This window comes from Pan troglodytes, chromosome 5, assembly GCF_028858775.2.
Source record: "Pan troglodytes isolate AG18354 chromosome 5, NHGRI_mPanTro3-v2.0_pri, whole genome shotgun sequence".
Lineage (NCBI taxonomy): Eukaryota > Metazoa > Chordata > Mammalia > Primates > Hominidae > Pan > Pan troglodytes.
This window is the reverse complement of record NC_072403.2, coordinates 148263734-148288362: the sequence shown is the minus strand read 5'-3', so window position 1 is coordinate 148288362 and position 24629 is coordinate 148263734. Positions and strand designations below refer to the sequence as shown.

The 24629-nt window shown below is 39.3% G+C and overlaps 1 protein-coding gene and 1 pseudogene across 13 annotated transcripts in view; both read left to right on the top strand.

Annotated features, from left to right (window-relative positions):
* Positions 1 to 24629, top strand: part of MAP7 (microtubule associated protein 7) — a 208133-nt gene that overhangs the window by 111125 nt on the left and 72379 nt on the right. For all 13 annotated transcript variants that reach the window (XM_009452071.5, XM_016956367.4, XM_016956361.4 and 10 more), the window contains one exon: positions 18797 to 18895. In XM_009452071.5, the coding sequence (XP_009450346.4) occupies positions 18797 to 18895 (99 nt within the window). The remainder of the gene's footprint in view (positions 1 to 18796; positions 18896 to 24629) is intronic.
* Positions 20230 to 20841, top strand: LOC134810218 (phosphopantothenate--cysteine ligase-like; annotated as a pseudogene).

Genomic DNA, 24629 nt, shown 5'->3' with positions numbered 1-24629 from the left:
AAAAACATTTTTAAGTGAGTAAAGATGCAATTTTTCATTTACAAAATAAGTTAATAGGTTTTCTAGTTGGGTTTATAAAAGCTGATGCATATCCTGTTCTTTTTCCCTATAACTGATGACATAACTTCTGCTTTTGTTCATGATGCCCTCTCCTTGGCAAGGAGTGCCTCCCACCCGCATACCTACTCACTCTTTAGGACCAGCTCAGATGTCACCTATTCCAGGAAGCCTCCCTTACCTGTCTCTGTGTTCCCGTAGAGATCTCTATCACAGTACTTACTACATTACGTTTTAATTATGTATTTCTATGTGTGTCTGCCTTGGAAGATATTAACCTCAGTATGATTATCTTTGTATTATTAATGTCTGGAACAGTGACTGCTCATTAAATATTGTGCTGAGTGATTATATTCATAGTCACCCGGCTCACACCTCCCACCCGTTTGTCATTGTACTTGTCTGTGATCATGCTACAGAATTCTGTTGTGGGTGAACTCACCCAGCAGCACAGCTATGGTGCTTTGGCCTTCAAGCTCCTGCTCTAGCCAACCAAGCTAACCTGCCCAGCTTTGGCCAGCAGCTCATTGTAATAAACTGAGTTCAAATGGAACCCAGCACTATTAAACTAGCCATCAGCCTAAGACTACCCTTCAAAGAAGGAGCGAGACCGGGCATGAAGTGGGCCCCTGAGCCAGCCACGCCCTGTGTAAATCTGTACTTCAGCTTCTCACTCTCTTTTCACTGCAGTTTTATTGCTGTCTCACCAAGATTTCCCTTCTTCCAGGCCTTTACTCTTAAAGGAAAAAAAAAAAGTTGCTTATGTTTGCTTAATTATTAACATAATACTGGCTTACTTCTGAACTAGGAGATCTCAAACTCTTTATGACAGCCCAGTGAATAAAGTGATGAAGTGGGAAACAAAATGTAGAGGGTCAGAAAGTGCATTTCAGTTTGTAAGATGAAAAAAGGGGGAAGGGTGGTAGAGCTGACTCATGTGACTGTAATTCCTAGAATATAGGAGCAGTGTGGCGTTATTCGTCTAAGCGCGTCCTAGAGATTTTATACATCATGCACACATTTTTAGGTATTGTCTTAGACTGTTTATGCTGCTAATAACAAAAACCTGAGACTAGATAATGTAAATAACATAACTTTATTTTCTTGAGTTCTGGGGTCTGAGAAGTTCTAGATCAAGGTGCTGGCCTTCAGCGTCTGGTGAGGGCCTTCTTACTGCATCCTTATATAGTAAAAGGGGCAAAAAGGACAAGAGGACCCCATGCTGTGTCCTCATGTGCAGAAAATATGGGCAAGAAAGGGGCTTAGCTAGTACCCTTGAGCCCTTTTTATAAGGGTACTAATCCCAGCCACATGACTTAATCACCGGAAGGCCCCACCTCTTAGCACTATCACATTGGGTCATAGGTTGGCGGATACATACATTCATATTTTTGGCGGATACATACATTCAAACGGTATTTTGGTTTGATACATACATTCAACCCATTTTGGCGGATACACACCATAGCAGGTATTAACCTATCAATAGTGCAGTTGAACATAAAATGAAGATCTCACTTCAATGAAACACAAATTAATATGATTTAAAACAGTTGCACATTGTAACTTTCTGAACACCTGTATTCTGTAGCCTGAATTTTGGCAGAGAAAGTGGTTGAAACATTTGTATCTACTATCAAATTACCATGATAATTGTTTATTGTTCTCTCTTCACTTTATACCTTTTAATTAAGCTGGGGGTTGGGGGGAAGGGAGGTGAGAAAGAAAAGGAAGAAAAATACAGTTTTTGTCGCAAGTGGATTTTGTATCATTTTCCTGAAGGTCTTGGTTCTAGAAATTCTGTAGTCTTGGAGACCTGTCAGTTTTTCTTTATAATTAACTGTGACTGTATTGTGTATTCATCAATATTATGAAATATTATGAAATAGTAAAACTCACTGTGACTGTATGCATGCTTGCCCACGCGTGGCTGAACTTTTACAAAGCAGTGAGGGAAGTTCTCCTAGGGTCAGGACAGGTCATCATGGGCACAAGGCCTCTCATTACTTTCTCTCATCAGAAAAAAACAAGTGAGAGAAAAAAAATGCACCTACACTCAGGTTCCTGAACCCCATCTTAGTTCTTCTCCAGATAGCCCAGCAAGTGAGTTTGTCTAATCCCTTTCTCAGGAATGAGCATGATGAATGAAAACCAAGCAAATTCTGGAGTCGAACCAGGTTAGATTCAGACCCTTTCTGACCACTTCTAATTTCTGCCTCTGTGTTTTCAGTGTTAAATGTGGATGCTAATTGCCTGCTTTGCAAGGTGTCTATAGAAATTAGATGTGATTATGTAAAGCTTCTAGCACAATGCCTATTACGATAAATGGTTCTCACAGTTGCTGATGCTGCTGTTACTGTGTTTTTTCTCTACAGTAGTTCTGTCTTATTTTCCTTTGAAAGCTGGAGCTGTCTGTGCTTCTCCTATTTTATAGTATCAGTTAAGGGTTTTCAGTGGTGTTTTGGTGTGGTGGAGTTATTTCTTTTACTCAGGGAGCTTTTCTTAGGGAGTTAATCTGATACTATATTAGAGAGAGTAGACTCTCTGTAGACCTTCCTAGGCAAAGTTGAGTGAGTATTTGGATGTAGCACATACATGGACACTTCTAGTTAGAATATGAAGCATGAATTTAGGTAGTCATAAAGGTTTACAATAATCTAAAACCAATTACTAAGATTTATAACCAACATTTTGAACATTGAGTAGTATTAGGATAGTTTTTCTGGCTTTTAAAATCAGCCTAAGCTTTTTGGTAAAGTCAAGTTTTGTAAAATGGGTGAAGATTTTTTTTTTTCCTAGTGAAATAAGAATTGGCAAACTTTTAAAGCTGGTTTACGATAATTTCCAGATGAATAGAAACTAAAATGTATTGTCAGCTGATGTTTCATTTTAGGCTCCTATGAAATGACTGAATTCTGTCTGTATCCCTAAAAATTTAGATGAAACTGTCATTCTTATACATAATCTTAGCTAAGTGACCTCAGATTGAAGTAAATCAGATCAATATTGGTATTTTTATAACCCCAGCATAGATGGTGCCTGTATTGATTATTGTAAGTAGCAGGGCACTTTGGGGAGCTCCTGATGGAACCGGTGTTAGCTGTACCCTAGGGAAAGAATTATGCAACACAGTGATAAGTCATCTAACTAAATTCATAGCAACAAATCTATTTGGCTTCTAGGCATCTCTTTGAAGTGGGCCAAGGGCTTGGGGATGGAGGTAGGAAACCTGCATTGGTTCCTGCCGGGGCTTCTGCCAACTCTGATGGGAGAGCCTCCTGGGCTGGCTGAGACAGAATTGCTTCTCTAGCCCCTTCACTGGATACAAAATAAAGGAGTGAAGCTAAAGGGTGCAAGAACACTTCCTGGCCACCTTCACGCCTGCTTCAAAGCCAAGGTCAGGGGGCTGTTATACCAGGGAGTGCTGAGAAGGGCAGAAAGCTGAAACTGCTCCTTCCTCTGATACAAGAGGCAATGAAAAACTGGTGAAGGTGGCCGATGATGCCCGCAGGGGAAGACAGCACTGACTCCTGCTTTGTGGACTCTGCACAGATGCTATATTAGAACTCAAACTGCTAGTGACTTTCACATTTGTATCATTTTTAATGTGGTCACATTAATTTGACCATTCTGCAGGCCAGTGTTCATGTATTACTTTAGTGTGATTTTTCTTATGATCAAAATCTTCTAAAATCAATTTGGTGAGCTATAGAAAGAGAAGGTAAATTTTCCTTGTGTGAAATACAACTCTCAGTAATAAGACTGCTATTAGCTATTCTTTGAATCTTTCCTGTTTTCAGAGATGGCTTTGAGGTTTAATAAATACTTGTCCACAGTGATTTCAGATGATTTTTAAGAACTCATCTTTTAGGATGGATGTGGTAGCTCACACCTGTAATCGCAGTGCTTTGGGAGGCCAAGATGGGTGGATGGCTTGAAGCCAGGAGTTCAAGACCAGACTGGGCAAAAGCGAGACTCTATCTCTACAAAAAATAAAAATATCAGCTGGATGTTGTGGCATGTTCCTGTAGTCCCAGCTACTTGGGAGGCTGAGGCAGAAGGATCACTTGAGCCCAGGAGTTCGAGGCTGCAGTAAGCTATGATCACACCACTGCACTCCAGCCTGGGTAACAGAGTGAGACCCCATCTTTAAAAAAAAAAAAAAATCATCTTTTAGAATATTTAAAAAATAGAACTTTTTCAGGCATAAGTAGTTACCTTATTTTTGCTGACAAATATTTGTTACAAAGTCAAGTTTAGCCTGCCAGAAAATCTTGCCTAGAGAAAATTGAATAGTTTCTCCAAAAGTATTAATTGAGGAACATAGGTGTGATTATTTCTAAGACATTTTAAAAATCTAAATAGTTAACCACACATATTAAATGAACTTCTTTTCCTAACTAGCTCTAAAATATGATTACCTATGATCCTTTCCTTATGCCTATTTGCCATACTCTTATAGTGCTTGTTTTTTAAAATAATAATTCTCAATAATAAATGGGTTATGTTCCAGAAGTTCATATATGAATTAGGTGTTTGAAAGCTGGGACACATTTGCACATTATAAAAATATTTCATGTGTAACTGATAACCCACAAAAGCCTATTTAACCTATTAGATAGTAATGTTATTATAAAATCCCTGTGAAAAACATGTGTATGGTTATTCACCCAATTTGTATTAAACATCTATTCTACTTTAATGGTATAATGATGTACCTTCAAATTGCTCAGATTCTACTATTTCTAAAGCAGGTTTTCTTGCTTCCTCAAATTTTTCTCCCTACCCTGTCCTCAGCCAACTATAATTTTTCTCCTTGTTTCCTCTACCTGGAAACCAAACTCAGTATCAAAACCTCTCCCTACCTTACTATTTACAGAAAGCACACACCCTTTTGAAATTTTTCTAAGGTTTTCCACTTCTGTAAAATAAAGGACATAGGATAACAGAAAAAGTGTCATGAAGTTTAGGGCATATGCATCATTTGTAAACTAAAAAGAAAACACATTGCCATGTCACTTACTTAGAATACTCCTAATGCATCTAGGAAAAGTGGCAGTTTGAGGGGGCACTCAAAGACTGAAATGAGACCTATTCACATTTGGTTAGAAAGCTCAGACAGTTCTTTAGACATCTTCCTTTCCGATAATGATTCCTCTACAATTCTGGAAACAGGACTGGTTATCTAGGAGCAGGTGTTTCAATAAAGAAGAGAATGGGGAGATAGGCCAGGCCTGTGATAGCTCTTTGCCCCCTGGGACGCAAGGAGAGTAGCTGGGTTCCTCCCAACCTCCACTCAGTAATTGTTGGCTTCTTTTTTCCTTCTTCTAGGAGAAGGTATCCATGTAGTTTACCCATTCAATATCTCTCAACCTCCTTCTGGCTTCTCCTACTATTGTAGGCACCAACCCCCAAGTGGATGTTGTAAAGTATGAAATGGTCACATAAAATGCATTCTAAAAGTATTTAGAAGAAAAGAGCCTATTTGTCAGCTTAGTGTTAGCTGAGCTCTTCATGACCCCCAAAGGGCCCGTAGCTTAGGCTGATTTAGAATTTGTAATTGGATTCTCTTGTTTGAAATGGATGTAGCATACTTTAAATGAAAATACTTACTGGACAGCAAGCATGTAAATTGCAGTCTGTGGACTCTGCAGCTATGAATGCTCCCTGATGGGCCACTCAGTCAGCCTCTTCTCCGACCTGCTACTGTTTGCCAGGTTGTGGCGCCTGCCACATAGCACACTTTGTGCCTTTGAGAGTTGGCAGAGCTTGTAAAACCACTCTTTTGTTTTGGTGTTTTTCAGACTGGGATCCTTTCCATTAGTTTGTTTTGTTTTTGTTTTGTTACTACATTTAGATGTTCAATAGGTTCCAAAATTTGAGATCCCTTATTTGGGGACATATTGATGTGGCAAATTAGAGATTGAACAGCTCAAAAAAAAAAAAAAAATTCCTTGCCTAGTAGAAAGATGATTTAAAAAAATAAAAGGAACATGTTTTAAATCTCAATTTTCTTTCCCACATGAGTCAGAGGAATGCTTTGTGATTTAAATCCCTTTTTCCTGGCCTGATATGGAGTCTCTGCTTGTTACGCTAAGCATACCAAAGCCCTTGTTTGGTCCTATTTCTTTGTTCTCCAGGATGATAGCCTTAATTACTTAATAGATTCAATTATATTTTCAGATCACAAATTACCTGTGAAAGTCACTAGAAGTTTGAGTTCTTTTTTTTTTTTTTTTTTTTTTTGAGACGGAGTCTTGCTCTGTTGCCCAGGCTGGAGTGCAGTGGTGCGATCTTGTCTCACTGCAACCTCCGCCTCCCAAGTTCAAGCGGTTCTCCTGCCTCAGCCTCCCGAGTAGCTGGGTTTACAGGCGCCCACCACCACGCCCGGCTAATCTTTGTATTTTTTAGTAGAGACGGGGTTTCACCATGTTGGCCAGGCTGGTCTCGAACTCCTGAGCTCAGCGATCCACTCGCCCTGGCGCCCCAAAGTGCTGTGGTTACAGGTGTGAGCCACCGTGCCCAGCCAGTTTGTGTAGCATCTGTGCAGAGTTCACAAGGTGGGAGTCAGTGTCGTCTGTCCCTGCAGACGTCATCAGCACCTTCACCAGTTTTTCATTGTCTCTTGTATCACAGAAGGAGCAGCTTCAGCTTTCAGCTCTTCTCAGGTACTCCCTGGCACAACAGCTTCCTGATTCTGGCTTTGAAGTGGGCATGGAGTTGGCCAGGAAGTGTTCTTCCACCCTTTTGCTCCACTACTTTATTGCCTATCCAGAGAAGGTGCTAGAGAAGGAATACAATTTCAGCAGCCCATGATGCTTTCCCATCAGAGTTGGCAGAAGCTGGGGCCTGGAACCCATGCAGGTTAGGCTTGCAAAACTAAGAAGGGTAGGAATGGTAAATGTATCCATATGGAACAAACCTTGCTTTTAAGCCTCTGATCCAATCCGAATAGCGTGGCTTCTTGAAGGTTTTATTCCTACTTTTGTTCACTGTTACGCTATGTACCAGGAAAGCAAAGCGTCCTTGGAGTTTTCCTTGTGGTTATTTCCTTGGAAGTGGCTGACTTTTCCAGTTGAGTTCAGACTGGCAGAAGCAGAGAGTGCAAGAGAGTAAGTTACCAACTCTGGGAGCAAGGGATCAGGTGTAGATGCTGACAGAAGAAGGTAAATAATACTCAGTCAGGACTGTGGTCTCACACATCAGTGAAGATTTAATAGAGCACTTATGAGAAGATGAATCTAGAATATCTAATTCCTGTAGCCACATATTAAAAATGATGAAATTAGTTGCAGTTAAAGAAAGAACTTGAAAAGTAGACTAAAATAGATTACTAAATGAGAAAAGAAAGGGGCAGAAGAGTAAATTGTTCTGAATAAATGGAAAGCAAATATATATATTTATACATAGTTTTTTTTCAGAAAGGAAGAAGGGAAGGGCTTTTACCTTTCACTTTATAGCTTTTTGTACTTTTTTGAATTTCCTAACCATGTAATAGACATTTCTTTCTTAAAGCCAGCCACAGTGACTCACACTTGTAATCCCAGCCACTGAGGAGGCTGAGGTGGGAGGATTACTTGAGGCCAGAAGTTTGAGACTAGCCTGAGCAACATAGTGAGGCCCTATCTCTTAAATAAATAAGTAAAAACACTTCCTTTCTAAGATAAAAAGAATAAATGGGCTACCTGGGTCACAGAATTATGGGCTTTTTAGATGTTATTTTCATATTCTTTCTGTAGTATAGAAAATCTAATAAAAGTAAAATTAGGCTAAATCAATAGATAAATTTACTTTCTTTTTATAAGCAAATGTGCAGTTGATACCTATCTAGTATTAAAGGTTTATTTGTAGAACAGTTGAGAGAGAAGGTAATTTAACCCTTCTGTAACCAACCTGTGAGTTGCACTTCATATAGGACCTTAGAATACTAAGTATTTGAGAAGAATTGTGGCTCAGGAATTATCAGGAGCTATATGAGGTTAGTGGGTTTGATCGGGGAACCTTTCACATTCTTTTTAGAATTCCACTGGCTGCTAAGGCGTTTGAATTCCTATGGAACTGATTTCTATTAAAAATGTTATTAAAACTTGATGTGGCATCTCTCACTCATTTTTTCTCCTGATATTGCTTCTCCCACTATTTTCAAATCTAAAGCTGCTCTGCTTTAATATAATGAACCAGGACCTGCTTTGCTTTCTGACTTTTGGAACAGATTAGACTACATAGGATTCATGATGGATCAAATAAAAGAGTTACTGAATAAGAAATAAGACATTTGGAAGGCTAAGATGCATGGACTTTATTCTGTAGCCAGTAGGATCTCTGTATCAGTTTAGGGATTTTTTTTTTTAATTTATGAGTACAGAATTTCTTAATGATTTTAACAAATTGGGGATTTTCTTTTCTCTAACCTATCGGGAACATAGAAGTGAAGAGCTGCTGATACTAGACCAGCAACTTAAAGATGTCAGGGCCTGAGTCTCTGTTGTTCCCTCAGCCTTTCCCTCCTGGTAGCCTCCTGGTTTCCAGATAGATGCTCTGCCTTAAGCATCACATCGACATTCAAAGCAGGAAGAAAAGGAGAGGTGAAGAGCAAATAAATTCACACACCAGAGTCTGCTGTGCCTTAAGGACCATTCCCACAAACCACACCTAACCACTTCAGTCTTCAAAGTTTTGGCCAGATCTGTGTCCAGTGGCCAATCAGGGTTCTGTTAGAAAAGAAGCATCAAGGCCGGGCACAGTGGCTCACGCCTGTAATCCCATGACTCTGGAAGTCTGAGGTGCGAGGATCACCTGGGGTGAGGAGTTCAAGACCAGCTTTACCAAGATGGTGAAACCCCGTCTCTACTAAAAATTCAAAAATTAGCCAGGCATGGTGGCACGCGCCTGTAGTCCCAGCTACTCGGGGGGCTAAGGCGGGAGAATCACTTGAATCCAGGAGGCAGAGGTTGCAGTGAATCAAGATCACACCACTGCGCTCCAGCCTGGGTGACATATTAAGACTCCGTCTCAAAAAATAAATAAATAAATAAATAAATAAAGCATTAAAGAGTTGATATTTATTGGGTAACCAGCATGGAATGGAATGATATAGCCCCTTCCCTATGCAAACTTGTAGTATGCATCTCCAAGAGAGAAATGTTACATCAAGTATTCCCCATTATGTTTTGGTTTTGTTTTATTTTAATGTGGAACACATTTTTTTGTTTTGCCTCTCATGGGACTCAGTATTTAGAAATTTTGGAAGCATACATTCTGAAAATGATACAAGATAGAATGAAATCAAATGCTAAATAGCGTGGGACGGATTGCATTGGAGTGCAGTAAAAGTCAGAGAAAGAAATGTGATGGTGGTAGGAATAGCTTAAAAAGATTTCATGGGAAAGGGACTTGAGTTGGACTATGATGGATCGAGTTGTACTATAAATGGATTGAATTCTACATGTTACTACATGGTATATACACGTCATTATACATTTATGAAAACCAGTAGAAAGTGCATCGTCAAGCGTGGCCCCTCATGTAAACTATGGACTTTGGGTGATGATGGCGTGTCAGTGTCAGCTCATCAGTGGTAACCGGTGGACCACTCTGCTGTGGGATGTTGATGGTGGGATAGGCGGTGGGGGCGCAGGGCTGCAACAGCATATGAAACTCTGTACTTTCTGCTCAATTGTGCTGTAAGCCTAAAACTGCTCTAAGAAAGAAAAAGAGATGAGATGTAAATAGTTGCAAAGATGATGAGGCTGGTGTTCTAGTGAGGGAAAAAAGAACACAGTCACAGATACAGAAATGACTGCAGCACAGGACAGCATGGGGAGAATGCGTTGGCCCATAATTTTAGACAACCTTTAAGTTAAATGTTCAGTGGTTACTTGAGTTGGAATAAACGTTCAGAACCTACCATATCATTCCTATTAAATTTTACAAAGTTTACATAAGAAATTTAAAATATTTTAATATTTTCTACAGAGGAGAGATGATTAATTTTTGATATTCGACAGCAGTGTATATGTGTATTTATTTCACTGATTAAACTCAGTTAACTAATACTCATAGGATTAAAATTACATGCAAATTTATTTACAAAACTGATATTTAAAACTGAGTCCCCTGTTTAGAACTATTTTTAAGTATTGTACATTTTCTACTTAGATAACTGTACTTTGTAAGTATGAAAGCTTTTCTATTTTATGGCCAATAGTAATCATTTTGTAAAATACTGGCATTAGCCATTTTAGTTTTCCTTAAAGTAAATCATTATCCTATTAAAGTAAAAACACCCTCTTTTCAGTTCGTTGTTTTAATTAAGCGAAGTATAATAAAGTTGAGTTCAATTATTTTTCTTTTCCACATTATTTAAATAGTTTCTTCTAATTACACATTGATTTTAATTGAATTGGGTCTAATTTGATAAACTCCGTTTCCAGCTGTTAAAATATAGATGGGTAACTACAATCTCTGATTTACCATTTCTCCGTGTGACTGGAAAACTTTAATATGGTTAGACTTTGCCCTCCCTTTTGTGTACTTTGCCCTGTACTTTGCTTAGTCGTAAACATTATTCACGTTGTGGGGCAGGGATAATGCTTGTAGAGTAGCTAGCTAGCATTGTGACTGGTGGTAAGTCACCAATGGAGATGAAAAGGCTTGCCTTTTAATCTGATTTATATTAACGCAAGGGGAAAATACATCATTTTCTCTTCTATTTTTAGTGTTGCCATCTGGCTGAAGGAAGGTTTTTGTTTTATTTATTTACTTATTTTTTAGATAAAAGCCTTTTTGGTTGAATTTAAAGTGTGTAATGTTTATTCCTGTCAGCGCAATGTGTCAGAAAGCATTTGTGATGTGAATCGAGGAGCTGCTTTTAGTGGTAAACGAAAGAGCTTAGTGGGTGATTCCCCCCAGTTCCCGCAAGATATATGGAACATGTGCTTTTCTGAAATATCCTTTTCCTCATGTTTAGCTAGGGTGGATAATTTTTTGGCTATATAACAGATTATCAAAATAAATTTATTAACTGCTTGGGAAAGAGTTGGGGTTTACAAATTTCCCAAAGTTGAGATGCTTGTCTGATGTTACCAGCAGAGGCTGTAATGTTCACATGCTTTCTTTCCTCCATGCAGTATAAGCAGTAACAGCTTGAGTGTCCCTTATCTGAAATGTTTGGAAATGGAAGGGTTTCAGATTTCAGGTTTTTGGGTTAGTGATGCTCGACCTGTATTCTGTTGTGTTTGCAGAGTGTCACTCTAATTCCTGAGATTCTCACTGTAGGTGAGACTGAGCGCTCCTTTCTATGAAGTGGGGTCAAAACATCCATTTGATTTTGAGTCTTGCCTAATATAATGTTGAAATCATCCTAGAATAACATGAGATATTTTTTCTCTTCTGATGTGAGGTGTTTAGCACACTACCCAGCACATATGTGACACTGAACAAATGCTTGATGAAGGATGCAAGAGAGGAATGGATGTGTGCCTTGTGGAACACTGTGACAAAAGTCCAGAAATAAAAAATATTAATGATAAGATGATTAGTAAAAAGAAAAAGAATACATTTTCTTATTTTTTGATGACTGCTAAGATTGTAGAGAAAGGGTGACAAAAAGAGTTCTCAGATCAAGGTCACGTCTACTTCACATCAGAAGAGAAAAAATATCTCATGTTATTCTGGAGATTATAAGGTTGAAGGGCATGACCCCTGCCCTGAGGTTGCTCTGGTCAAGTGGAAAATTATCATAGATCTGCACCTGGCCAGATATCAATGACTGAATGCCGATGTTCCATTTATTTGGAGACTGTTTAAGCTCAGAATATGATGACTATGACTAGACATCAGCTCCTTGAAGGAAAATGGCCCAGTCCTATCCCTTAGGAATATTTTGGTAACCTATTTTGATAGAATTATCTTTTGCTGTTATATACATGATCTTTCCTATCACATGTTAGGTTTTTTATTTCAGAAAATGTTGATTGTGTCACTATTTTATTTATTTATTTATTTATTTATTTATTCTTTGAGACAGAGTCTCGCTCTGTCACCCAGGGTGGAGTGCAGTGGCGGGATCTCGGATCACTGCAATCGCCACTTCCTGGGTTCAAGCGATTCTCCTGCCTCAGCCTCCCGAGTAGCTGGATTAATTACAGGCGTGCACCACCACGCCTGGCTAATTTTCGTATGCTTAGTAGGGACGAGGTTTCACCATGTTGACCAGGCTGATCTCAAACTCCTGACCTCAGGTGATCTGCCCACCTCAGCCTCCCAAAGTGCTGGGATTGCAGGTGTGAGCCACCACGCCCAGCCTATGTCAGTATTTTTTATAATCTCATGCATAGACCTTGACAGTTCAATCCAACTGCCTCAACTTCTCTTTGGAAGTGGTTCAATATGAATTATTAACAAAGACCTATGTGTCTCTGTTCCATTCTTCAAGTCTTAGTGCAGTTATAGAAATAAGGAGTGATACCTGTGGAAGATTCTGTCCCTATGTGTCATATAACTATACACCATGTTGGACTGTATTTATAAAATCAATGTCTTTTGTTGGGTTTGTACTATCTCTTTATTGAACAAATTTATTTCCTTTTGGTTTAATATCATTTTCTATCATGGTCATACATCTTAAGGTTTTTTCCATTATGACGAGATGGAGAAATCAGAAAGTGACTTTCAGTCATTGTCATTGCTGAATTAGCTACTCCAAATTGTAAAGCCTCCACATTCTTACTATGCTCTGCTGAAGTCTACCATAGCCACCAAATCCTAACTTTGTGTTCTGTATAGATGTGTGAAATGCAAGAAAACGAAGATCTTAATTGAATTGTTTCTGTCAGCAGAATAGGGAGAGTGCTGTGTATAACTCAAATATGTATCATTATCAGATGATCCTATTTAGTTTTTTATGTTTTGTCAACAAGAATTGAGCAATAGAGTGAATAAATGGTTCATCACTATTATTTATTTCTGTTTCAAAATGTCAGTCAGATTGAATGTGGCTGGATGTTGCACCATACCATGAAATGGGTTTATTCTGGTGTGTATAGAAGAGCAAATGAGACTGCACTATTTTTGACATTGACAGTTACTTAAATTGCCATGACACAATACCTGTAGGCATGCCCCATGAAGCAGCTGCTTCCCCATTAAGTGAGGGTCTACAAAAGATTAATAACACCAATCAGTTTCCCATATTTTATCTTCTTCACTCCCTGCAAAATGACCTTCAAAAATATGCCCTACCTATTTCCCAACAGGCCCATTTCCTTATCTGGCCTGCCAGCTGCTCATCCTCCCAGGAGTTTGTGGCTGGAGTCCCATTTCCGGTGGAGGGTCCCTATATGGTGCTGCGTGAGCTGTCCTTGGCTTCTTCTAGGGTGACCACACTGACTCTACTCTTCCCCTACTTCTTGTTTCTTCAGGGACAGACATAAGTTTCACCATATTCATGTTACTTTTTACCACGTAATGGTCAAATACTTATCTCTTGGTACACGATACGGGTAAGTGGAAGAACCTGACTAGTTACTAAATTCTATAGAAGGCAGAGTTCTTAGCATGTCTGTTTTTGTCTGATTTCCTTTTATTGTTTTCTTTAAGATGAGATCCTTTTTAAATTCATTTCCAGCAGGCTTGTTAGACTTCACTTTCCATTTACACAGAATCCACTGAAGCTAAAGTAGTTCACAGCTGGAAGTTCCATGTGATATATACTTCAGTGACTTTCCATTGCCTTCACGAGAAAGTCCACACTCTCAGAATTCAAAGAGACATTGACCTTAGCCAGTTTCTCTTGTCATATTTTCAACTGCCTCCCTTCCTAAACCTGCTGTTCTGACCAGACAGTCCTGATTGTCTCTCCTGCCTCTTTGCCTTGGTAGTTTTGCTCGTGCTCCATCCCAGTCAGGGAACTTCTCCACATTATTCTTCACTTATCTGGATGCTTTCTGGTCTGCAAGCTCTTTGCCCAGGGACTGCTGTGCCTTGTGGCTCCTTCTTCCACTCCAAATTCCTGTAACACTATCTATATCATTTATTTGGTTATTAAACCTCTGTGGGTTTATGGATTTTTTAGAAAATTGAATCGATCTATTGTTGCAATTTCATGAATGTGCACACTGTCTCTCCTCCAAAGGATGATAAGCATCTTGAAAGCAGATAGTATGTCATATAACCTTTGTATGCTCACTGCGTAGCACAGTGTCTGGCCCATGGAGGTATTGTAAATGTTGAAAAAATTACTTAATTCCTTAAAATTACTTAACATTTCTGAGCCTGGTGGTTCTGTTGATTGTGACAAAGAGACTGACATTAGGGGGTTGGCTTTTTTGTGAGGACATTCAAATGATAGCAGAAATACATGAGCAGATATTCCCTAGAGGTTGAAGACGGGAACTTTGTTGAGAGCACATATTTATAAATGCACACTCGACAGTGACTGATGTACAGATAGTATTTCAGGCCATACTGGGAGATGATTTTTGAAGAGAGGAGATAGTATTGGAGGAATCAGAAGCTCCAGAATACAGTGTAACCTAGAAACATAGGACAAGAAAAGGAAAAAGAAGTGGTAGAAGGAGATACATTATACCCCTAATAATATTACTTCCAGCATCGAGCTCAAGATGTCCCATGGAGTAGTGTACTGTTCGAATAAATGCAAGTAGGAAGAAAACTGAGGTAGTGTGGGAAATGAAATCCAGGTTTGTCTTATGCTAACTCCCATAAGCTTTGATCATTGCTTCCCAACTTCACTTATAATTATGAGGAATTTAAACTAAGGAGAAATTCTCCATTATGTGGAATAATCAGGAATGTCATTAGGAGTGTTGCTGTTGCTTTATTTCCTTCTTGTTCTAATGCAAATTTTATAAATCACATTGGATAAAACACTTCATACCTATGATTCGAGTGTTACAATACTCCTGGCAGGTATATTTGAATAAATAGATGTAAGGAATAAATATATATAAATATATACAAAATAATAAGGACAGCAGTCTCAGGCCTGATATGGTAACTCTTTTCTATACAGATTTATTTAAACTATTAGATTGAAACATAAAAGTTGTTAAATTTTAACCATTTTTTACTACATAAAAGGCTATTTCATGTGGTTCAACCTCTAGTTCTGTGTTCTAGGTCACTCCCCCAAAGCTGTGTCCTCACAAGTCTATGTCCACAAAGGGGCTGTATGCCCACAAAGTCCAGTTGAAGACTGTAGCAGAGAAGCATGTATGCAGTAGTTCCTCCTTATCCATGATTTCGCTTTTTGAGGTTTCAGTTACGGTCAGTTGTACTCCAAAAATATTAAATGGAAAACTTCAGAAATAAACAGTTCATAAATTTTATGCTGTTCTGAGTAGTGTGATGAAATCTCGTACCCTCCTGCTCTGTCCAGCCTGAGATGTGAATCATTCCTTTGTCCAGTGGATCCACACTGTAGTCGCTGCACACCTGTCAGTCACATAGGAGCTGTCTCAGTAGATCCAAAAAACATAGCGTATGTATGGTCAGGGACTACCCACAAATTCAGGAATCCACGGGGGGTCTTGGGAACCTAGTATTCCTCCATGGATAAGGGACTATACAGAGCTGGGAACTGAGTTTAAGCTTTTGCTGTTTCACAGCCCACATTCCAGATTTTATTAAAAAGAGTGACTGAAATACATTATCCTTGTGGATGTCAAGTCCCCATATTATTCAGTGAGATTTAAACTCAGGATGGTGCAAAGGTTATAGTCAGACGTGTCTCAGAGCAAGTATTTTGACTAAATTGACAGGTCATTTGTTGGACCAGTTATTTTGAGCAGTTGAGAGAAGACTGTATTGGACCATACAGTCAGAAGTAGAAACAAAGCCGTGAGAACACCAAGGCCTTTGTGGGAAGACGTTGGAAGGAATCAGTGAGTGGTAGACGATGTGGATTGCACAGGCACATTGCAGCACTTACTGGAGCTGCAGAATTTTCACTAGATGAAGGCTCCAAATGTCTGATGCCTCTATATTTTGTTTTAGAGTATGTCGGAAAGAGAGTTCCAGACCACCAGGGTGCTTGTTTGTATCCTTCCTCTTGTCTTTACCTCAACACTCACATGTGACACTAATGGAATACAGCTTTCAAGCTAGCAGGATAATCAGTAAAGATTTCATAAGGCTAGCAAAGACTTACTGAGCATCGTAGTATATGGCTTAATTTTCTTTCTTTTTTTTTAATGAAAGAACAGAGATTCAAATAAATAATACTGGAAAGTCACCTAGTCATTTCAATTTTTTTTTCCATGAGAACTTTTATAAGGGTATATACAATCCTATCTTCTAGTTAATGAGGATTTTCAGGTTTTTAAATTTTGGAAATCAGAAAATGAATAAATTCCTGTTGTCATTGTGTTCTTAAGTAGTGAAATCCCGTGCACTTTGTTTAAAAAAAACAAAAAACTCCCAGCTGGGCGTGGTGGGTCACGCCTGTAATCCCAGCACTTTGGGAGGCCGAGGCAGGCAGATCACCTGAGTTTGGGAGTTCGAGACCAGCCTGACAAATATGGAGAAACCCCGTCTCTATTAAAAATACAAAAAAATTATCCAGGCGTGGTGGCGCATGCCTGTAATCCCAGCTACTTGGGAGCTGAGGCAGAAGAACTGCTTGAACCTGGGAGGCGGGGGTTGCCGGTGAGCCAAGATCACGCCATTGCACTCCAGCCTGGGCAACAAGAGCGAAACTGTCTCAAAAAACAAAACAAAAAAACAAAAAAAAAAACCACAACTCTCTGTTTTATTTTTCCCATTGTTACTGAGGTTTTTTTTTTTTTTTTTAAAGGCTCAGATTTACTTAATATAATGAAAGACATCACATCTTAGAAAACTGTCATCTCCCCCAAACCCTGAATCAGAAGGACTAATTACCTCTTCCCAAACCAGGCCATACCCTAAACATCATATCAATAAGTTCATCCTACCTGAGAGCACCAGGAGGTATAACTGTGGCTGAGCTGAAAACCTCTGGAAACAGCGGCTGACCCAGACCTTCCTGCCACTTTAGTCACTTGCCCTCAGGACCCCATCACCAAGTTAACATAGGTTTGCTTTCTCTCAAATCCCTGAGGAACTAGAAGGCCAGTTTCCTGAAGAGAGCTAAAAATACTTTCTACCATTTATCGTGCCTTGCTGTGGGCCAGGCAATGAACTACCTTTCTGTACGTTATCTCGTTTAATTTTTACAGCTCTGAAAGTAGATGTTTTCCCCATTTACAGATGGGGAAATTAAGACTTAGAGATGTTAAGTGACATGCTGAGGATTCAGCTGGTAAATGGCAGAACCAGGTTTGCTGACTCCAAAACACACTCAAACCTGCATGGGTGCTATGGGTATGGGATGCCCAGGACTCCACAGAAAAGCATAGAAGCTGGGAGAAAGGGCCTTGAATACTTGTTAAACACCTTCTATGTGCCAAGTCTTATGGTAGATTTTTAACATGTGTCTTCTCAGTTAATCTTTCAACAATTCTGTGAGTTAGGCAGTATTATTACCCCACGTGACCTACTCAGAGAGGCCAAATAACTTTCTCGCCACTCAACTGGTTATGTACCAAGTCTCACTTTTGAACCCAGGTCTGTCTGTGTCTTTTGCTGTTACAATGTTCACCAAAGAAGTTTTTGAAGAAATACAGACTCTTAAACCATTGAAGAAGAAAAAGACTGATATGAAAGCAGAGAGATGGCCTGAAAACTTTAGAAATACATCCAACCTAACAGTTAGGAATTAGCAATATATAATCTTAGACCAAACGGCCTGACAATTTTCAAAAAATTATTTTTATTTTACGAAATTTAACCTATTACTAATCCAAATGGCTTAATGGAAAATAAAATAACATAAAATAAAATTAACCTATCAATTTTATATGAGCACAGAAAAATTTAAAATGGATTTTATATTTGTCTCATGGTGAATATGACTCAGAAGGTCTTCTGGGATGGCAATGAATTCCCAACATGCAGACGATAATGAAGTGGGCAGATAGGCCTCTGATGTTCGCCTAGAATGGATCCAATAAAAGTTAGATGTAGATAAATTAGAGTTAACGTAACCAGAACTCCTGTTTAATTGATTTTTTTTAATTTGAATTTCAGCATAATAAAGCAAACTACAGCCTCCCTCCAGCACCCCACCCCCAAAAGCATTTATCAGGGCTTATTCAGAAAAGTGACTTGTACTGAACATACGTTGAAGTCTTTTCGATTTCCATGGTCTGCTGTTACATAATATTCAGTTAGGGTTGATGTTTGTTGTCAGGACCTGGGGCTACTGCAGAGACTCAGTGACCCCAAAGAAAGATTAAATGATGTTGAATATACCAAAGCAAGAAAGAAATTAATCCATTTGAAATATATTCTAAGCCAATGGTGCTTTGTAAGAACTCAGATCCAAGACTTTAGACTCCAGTCGTGCTTCCACGTGGTTGCTTTATGTGCAAACTGGTGCAGCCGTGGGAAAGGCCCTTCATGGCCCCTTGAACATGCCACTTCTATAAGATGGGTCACTCAAGCTGAGGTTGTTGATTTTTTATGTGTTCTTCCTACTCCTTGAGGGCACGGGTTGTAACTACTTCATCTTTTCATTTCCTTAATCTAGCCTAAGAACCTGGTACATAGGTTAACAGTAAATGTCGAATACTTAAATGTTTCTGAAGAAATTTTAAGAAACTAAATGTGTCTTTTCTCTTTTGTCTCATTTCTGTAGCACCCGACAGCTACAAAGTGCAAGATAAGAAAAATGCCTCCAGCCGCCCTGCCTCTGCAATTTCAGGACAAAATAACAACCACTCAGGAAATAAACCAGGTATGATGCATTGCATTAACTGTGGGAAAATCAAGGTTATCTTTTATGCCCTAAAGGCATGCTGATGATTATAAAGGTTTAATTTGTTTAAATTCTAGTTTCCAGAAAACTAGAATTTAGGAGAGCTTGGTTTCAGTCCTGCCACCAAACACACACTCCTACTGGATTGTATGATATTAAGTCAGAGAACCTCTCAAAGCCAAGCCTTGGTTTTCTCTCTTTAAAATGTAGATTCAAACACACGACCTGCTTACCTCTCAGAGTCATTTTGACAATCAATGAGATGGTGTATGTGGATGCACTCATTTAATGTCAAGCAGCTTAAAGGGGTAATAATTTTACTATTCTGTTTCAAATGATAGGACACAATTTTTTATACCTGTATGTCCAACAAGCATTATTGCGTATCTCTTTTGTGACTTTTTCAAAAACTATTTCAAGAAATCTTTACACATAGCAAAGCTTGTATAGAATTATGGTTTTGTTTCCTATTCCTTGCAATGATTATATGCCTACAGAGTAATTTCATTTAATAACCTCTGATTCATAGTCTCTTTCATTCAGTGATACAAAGAAGCAAGCAGTCTGTAAATATAATACAAACAATTGAACCAACAGTGCAGTTGCTTCCGGTTATCCAATAACCATTGCGTGGCCTGTGGGAGGAATGAATGTACAGTATGATAACAGGAGACAATCAAAGGAAAGGAAAGCAAGCCGAATACCCCACGAGGTTCTTGGAAACCTACTTCATGCTGCATCCAGGACTGAAGTCACTCAAGCACAGTGACACAGTGAATCAGTGAGAATAAAGATGGAAATAACTGAGTCTAACCTTATAGAGAACATTCTAGCGTGTTTAGTTTTGTGAATTTTTTTTTTCATGTGGAAAAGGTCTTGAACACAACAGATAAATCTGGTTTGTCATTTAGAGGAAAGACAATAACAAGTATTGTTGAAAATACTGCTTAAGCTGCCATTAGTGGAAAATGGTGTGCAGTCTCAGAGGAGTTTTAATTACCAAGCAGAGATTTCCTTAGTCAGTCAACCTGCCTTTTCATTGAGTCATTTATCCATCCATCTAGCCATCCACCTTCCAGCTACCATCTAATGTTTACTGAGTTCTTCTATGCCGAAGAAGCATGAGAGATGTACTGTATGAGCAAACAACATGAACCCTGTCCCCATGCAGCTTATTCTAGTGGACCTTTATTTTTGTATTCAAGTGTGTCTCTATGGAAGTAGAAATTCTTTAGCATGAAAATCACATTTGTTGGCAGAAGTGGACCTGGTAGCTGAGTTCCCCTGGCCTCCTGGTGCTGCGCTGAGGTTATGGCCCACTTCGCGGCCGGGCTGGGCGCGCAGGGCAAGCGGGTGGTGTTGGTCACGTCAGGCAGCACCAAGGTCCCTCTGGAAGCATGGCCGGCTCTTCTGCGATGTTTTACCTGGCACGGCCCTGTCAGATTTCTATGTTCCTGGCTCTGAAATGCCTGAACACAAGATCCAGTCATCTGGGGGCCCACTGCAGATAACAATGAAGATGGTGCCAAAAATACTTTCTTCTTTGATTAAAGATTGTGCTCCCCAAAGCATTTATAATTTCCTTTAAGTTGGAGACTGACCCCTCCATTGTAATTAATCGAGCTCAGAAGGCTTTGGAAGTTTATCAGCATCAAGTGGTGGTGGCTAATATCCTTGAGTCACAACAGTCCTTTGCAGTTATTGTAACCAGACACTCAGAAACCAAGTTATAGCTATCAGAGGAAGAAATAGAAAAATACATAGAGATAGAAGAGAAGATAGTGGATAATCCTCAGTCTTGACACACAGCTTTAATATGTGACAAAAACTGAAGTAAAAAGCCATTACAGGATCAAAAATTGTCCAGGGCTCTTACAGATGGTGAAAACTTTAATAAAACTTTTGCTTTCCTATGGACAGAGAAAATGAAGGAAAGGGAAAAGGCAGTGGTGCGCAGGCAAATATGCTTTGTTATTCGTCTTTTAATGACATGTGATACACTCACCTGAATGTCATCTTGATTTTGAAATTGAACCCTAGAACTGTTTCTCACCTTTAAAAATAAGAGCTTATTGGGAAATATATATTACTTAAGGTACACATGGGGGCCTGAATATCAGCCTTCTTTATACTATAAAAAGAGGATTATGGATGCATGAATGGTCATGCTTTGGAAATCAAATATTTGTTGAGTGCCCACTGTGTGTCAGGCCCTGTGCTGAGCCACGAGAATTAAAAAGATGAATAAATGTGTTTCAAAAAAATAAAATAAAATCACATTTGTAATACAATGAGAATTTAACATAGCTTAGTTGTTGGTGCTGTATTTCTCTGGTTCTCCCCATCCACCACTGCTTCTAATTTCTACCATTCTTTTACTGTGCAGCTTATACTTTTATATCCTGATAACTCATTTATTCATCTAGTGTTAGCATCATGAAAGTACTAGGAATATATTATTAAAAGACATAATCTCTACCCTCCAGTTGACAGTATGATGGATAAACCAATATATGAATAGATCATTCTAACACAGAACCACCAGTGTGACGAGAGATTGCACACAGTGTATAGAGATCAGAAGCCAGAAAAATCTCTTCCACCTTTATTGGCCATCTCCTTATATATAGTCATTTGATTTATATTGCTAAAGTCAAGTTAAATAGGGAGACATTTCACTTCTGATTGTGTCTTTTTGAGCATCCCTGTGTCTGTTTTCTTGTATATACAGATAAGCCAAGCTATATAAAAGGCTCTTGATTTAGTAACCACCATGTCATTATTTTCCTGAGTCTCCTCAAAGGACAATATGAGTTATGTGTTGGAGGGCTGGCCTTGAGTAACACCTTTTAATTTTTGTGGGATACGGGTCATAGGAATGTCTGTCTAAAGCATTTTGTTGATTTTCATTTTCTAGAACTTGAAAAAAAAAGTTCATTATATATTTTGGGATATTTTAGGTATTGTCCTAACCAGGTATGGGCATCCTGACTGAATGATTTCTGAGAATCCCTTTTAATCTAGTAAGTTTTAGCTAAATGTCCTTTCCTCTTTTACCTTCTGATACTTAAACTCATTAGAAGGCTCCAGAACATCTCTTTGATGTAGAACACATTTATCCACATTCAAGTTGTGACTTTTATATTTAAAACACATTATGACTGGCCAGGCGCCGGTGGCTCACGCCTGTAATCCCAGCAATTCGGGAGGCCAAAGCGGGTGGATCTCCTGAGGCCAGGAGTTCGAGACCAACCTGGCCAATATGGTGAAACCCCTTCTGTAATAAAGATACAAAAATTAGCCAGGCATGGTAGTGCACGTCCATAACCCCAGCTACTCAGGAGGCTGAGGCAGGAGAATCACTTGAAGCCAGGAGGCAGAGGTTGCAGTGAGCCGAGATCCGCCACTATACTCTAGCCTGGGCAACAGAGCGAGACTCTGTCTCAAAAAACAAACAAACAAACAAACAAACCACATTACAGAAGTCCCTCGTGGTGTTTTAGAACTATGAGCACACTATGTTCTGTGTTATCCTGGAACGACCATTGCTCTCAAATGTGAATACTTGAACCCAGACCAAAACAGACAGTTTGTAAAGTTACAGATCTGTCCACGTCTGCTAGTTCCTGAAGAAGTGGGAGATGGTTCTTCAGAACTCCAGCTGCCTTCAAGTGATTAATAGTTTGACTTCCTTAGAAAACTGCGTGTTTTCATGGACCTGAGAAAAGCAGATACCCAAATTCATTAAAAATCCTTCTGAATTCCTATCCCTTTGCTGCCCCCCAACACAAGTCTTTAAAAGAGCCACTGAAACTTTATTCTGCCTTACTGTTTATAAGTAATTTGCCCTCATAGAGGAGTGTGTGACTTAGGAGCTTCCAGCCCTTCTCTGATGCCACACGGTGCAATTGTAATGACTGTAGCTGCCATGGTGCGTGGATGGGCACAGGACTGAGTTAGAAATCGGGTTTTATGCCCTCGCTCTGACACATATCCGTGCTGTCTTCATTAGTCATATCTATTTCTCTGAGTTTTTTCATTTGAAAAAGAGGCATAATAACTCTTCATTGAATAAATAAATGCTTAGCTAACTCCTAGTGTTATTGGGAAGAATAAAGTGATAATATGTGAAAGTGCTTCATAAAGTACAAATTGCTGACAGAAATACAGAAGTATTTACTGTAGAAACAGTAGTTGTTACATATGAGTCAAGGCCTAGTGAGTTCTTGAAAAAGCCTTGTCAACTTTGAGAGCTCTTTAGTAGCATGACCATACTCTCAGATGTGTGTAAGGCAATCCAGGTTTATGCATGTTATCAAACAGAGAATTTTAATGGCACTCCCTTTCACCCTTAACAGTGCCCCAGGTTAGATGTCACCCCACACTTGAAACATCATAGGTAGGAGGTTGAATGTGGAGTGCAACTGCAATCTTAATTAAGCCTAAGTTCTATTCCTCTTAAACCCTTTTTCCTTGTGAGAATCAGTAACTTAATTTTATTCTAACCATATTAGATCCATTGGGAAACAATGTGGAATATACATTATTTTATTTTATTTCAAGACAGGGTCTCACTCCGTCGCCCAGGCTGGAGTGCAGTGGTGTAATCAGGGCTCACTGTAGCCTAGATCTCCCAGCCTCAAGCGATCCTGTCACCTCAGCCTCCTGAGTAGCTGGGACCACAAGCATGTGCCATCACTCCTGGCTAATTTTTTTTATTTTTGGTGGAGATGAGGTCTCCCTTTTTCAAATAGGCCTGGGCTGGTCTCAAACTCCTGGACTCAAGCAATCCTCCTGCCTTGGCCTCCCAAAGTGTTGGGATTACAGGAGTGAGCCACTGTGCCTGACCTATATATAATTTTTTTTTTTTTGAGACGTAGTCTCGTCCTGTCACCCATGCTGGAGTGCAGTGGTGCGATCTTGGCTCAATGCAACCTCCGCCTCCCAGGTTCAAGTGATTCTCCTGCCTCAGCCTCCCAAGTAGCTTGGATAACAGGCATGCACCACTGTGCCTGGCTAACTTTTGTATTTTTAGTAGAGACAGGGTTTCGCCATGTTGCCCAGGCTGGTCTTGAACTCCTGACCTCAAGTGATTCGCCTGCCTTGGCCTCCCAAAGTGCTGGGATTACAGGTGTGAGTCACCGTGCCTGGCTGACCTATACATAATTTTAAAGTATTTTCTATAGCTTACTTTTGTTTCAGGGGAAAATAAGTGGGGGTGGAAACGAGAAAGAAGGCAATGAATTATAGGAAATTCACTATTTACTGGAATTATTTAATTGTATTTTTTTGAAAACCTACCTTTAAAGATAAATTTTTATCAGTTTTTAGTTATTAAAACTAAAATTTAAACTTCTAGCGTTTAAATAGTTTACTCTGTTATCAGGTACAAGATTGTTCTTAGTTTTCCCCATTGGTGCATCTTAATAAAAGTTTAAAGGCTCTGAGGGTTAGCTAAGGTTGTTCGTTGTTTGTTCATTCATTCATTCAACAAATACTTATTGAATATCCTTTTCTACCACATACAGCCCGAGGCATTGAGAATGCAGCAGGGAAGAAAACAGACAAGTCTCTGTTCCTCCCCAGCCCCATGCACAGCCATCTTTAACCTGCCACAGGTGTTAATGACATTCTAGCACCCAAGAGACTTTCATATTAATGGGAACAGAGGGATAGAAACAACCTACACTAAATAACTTTTTCACTCTACAAT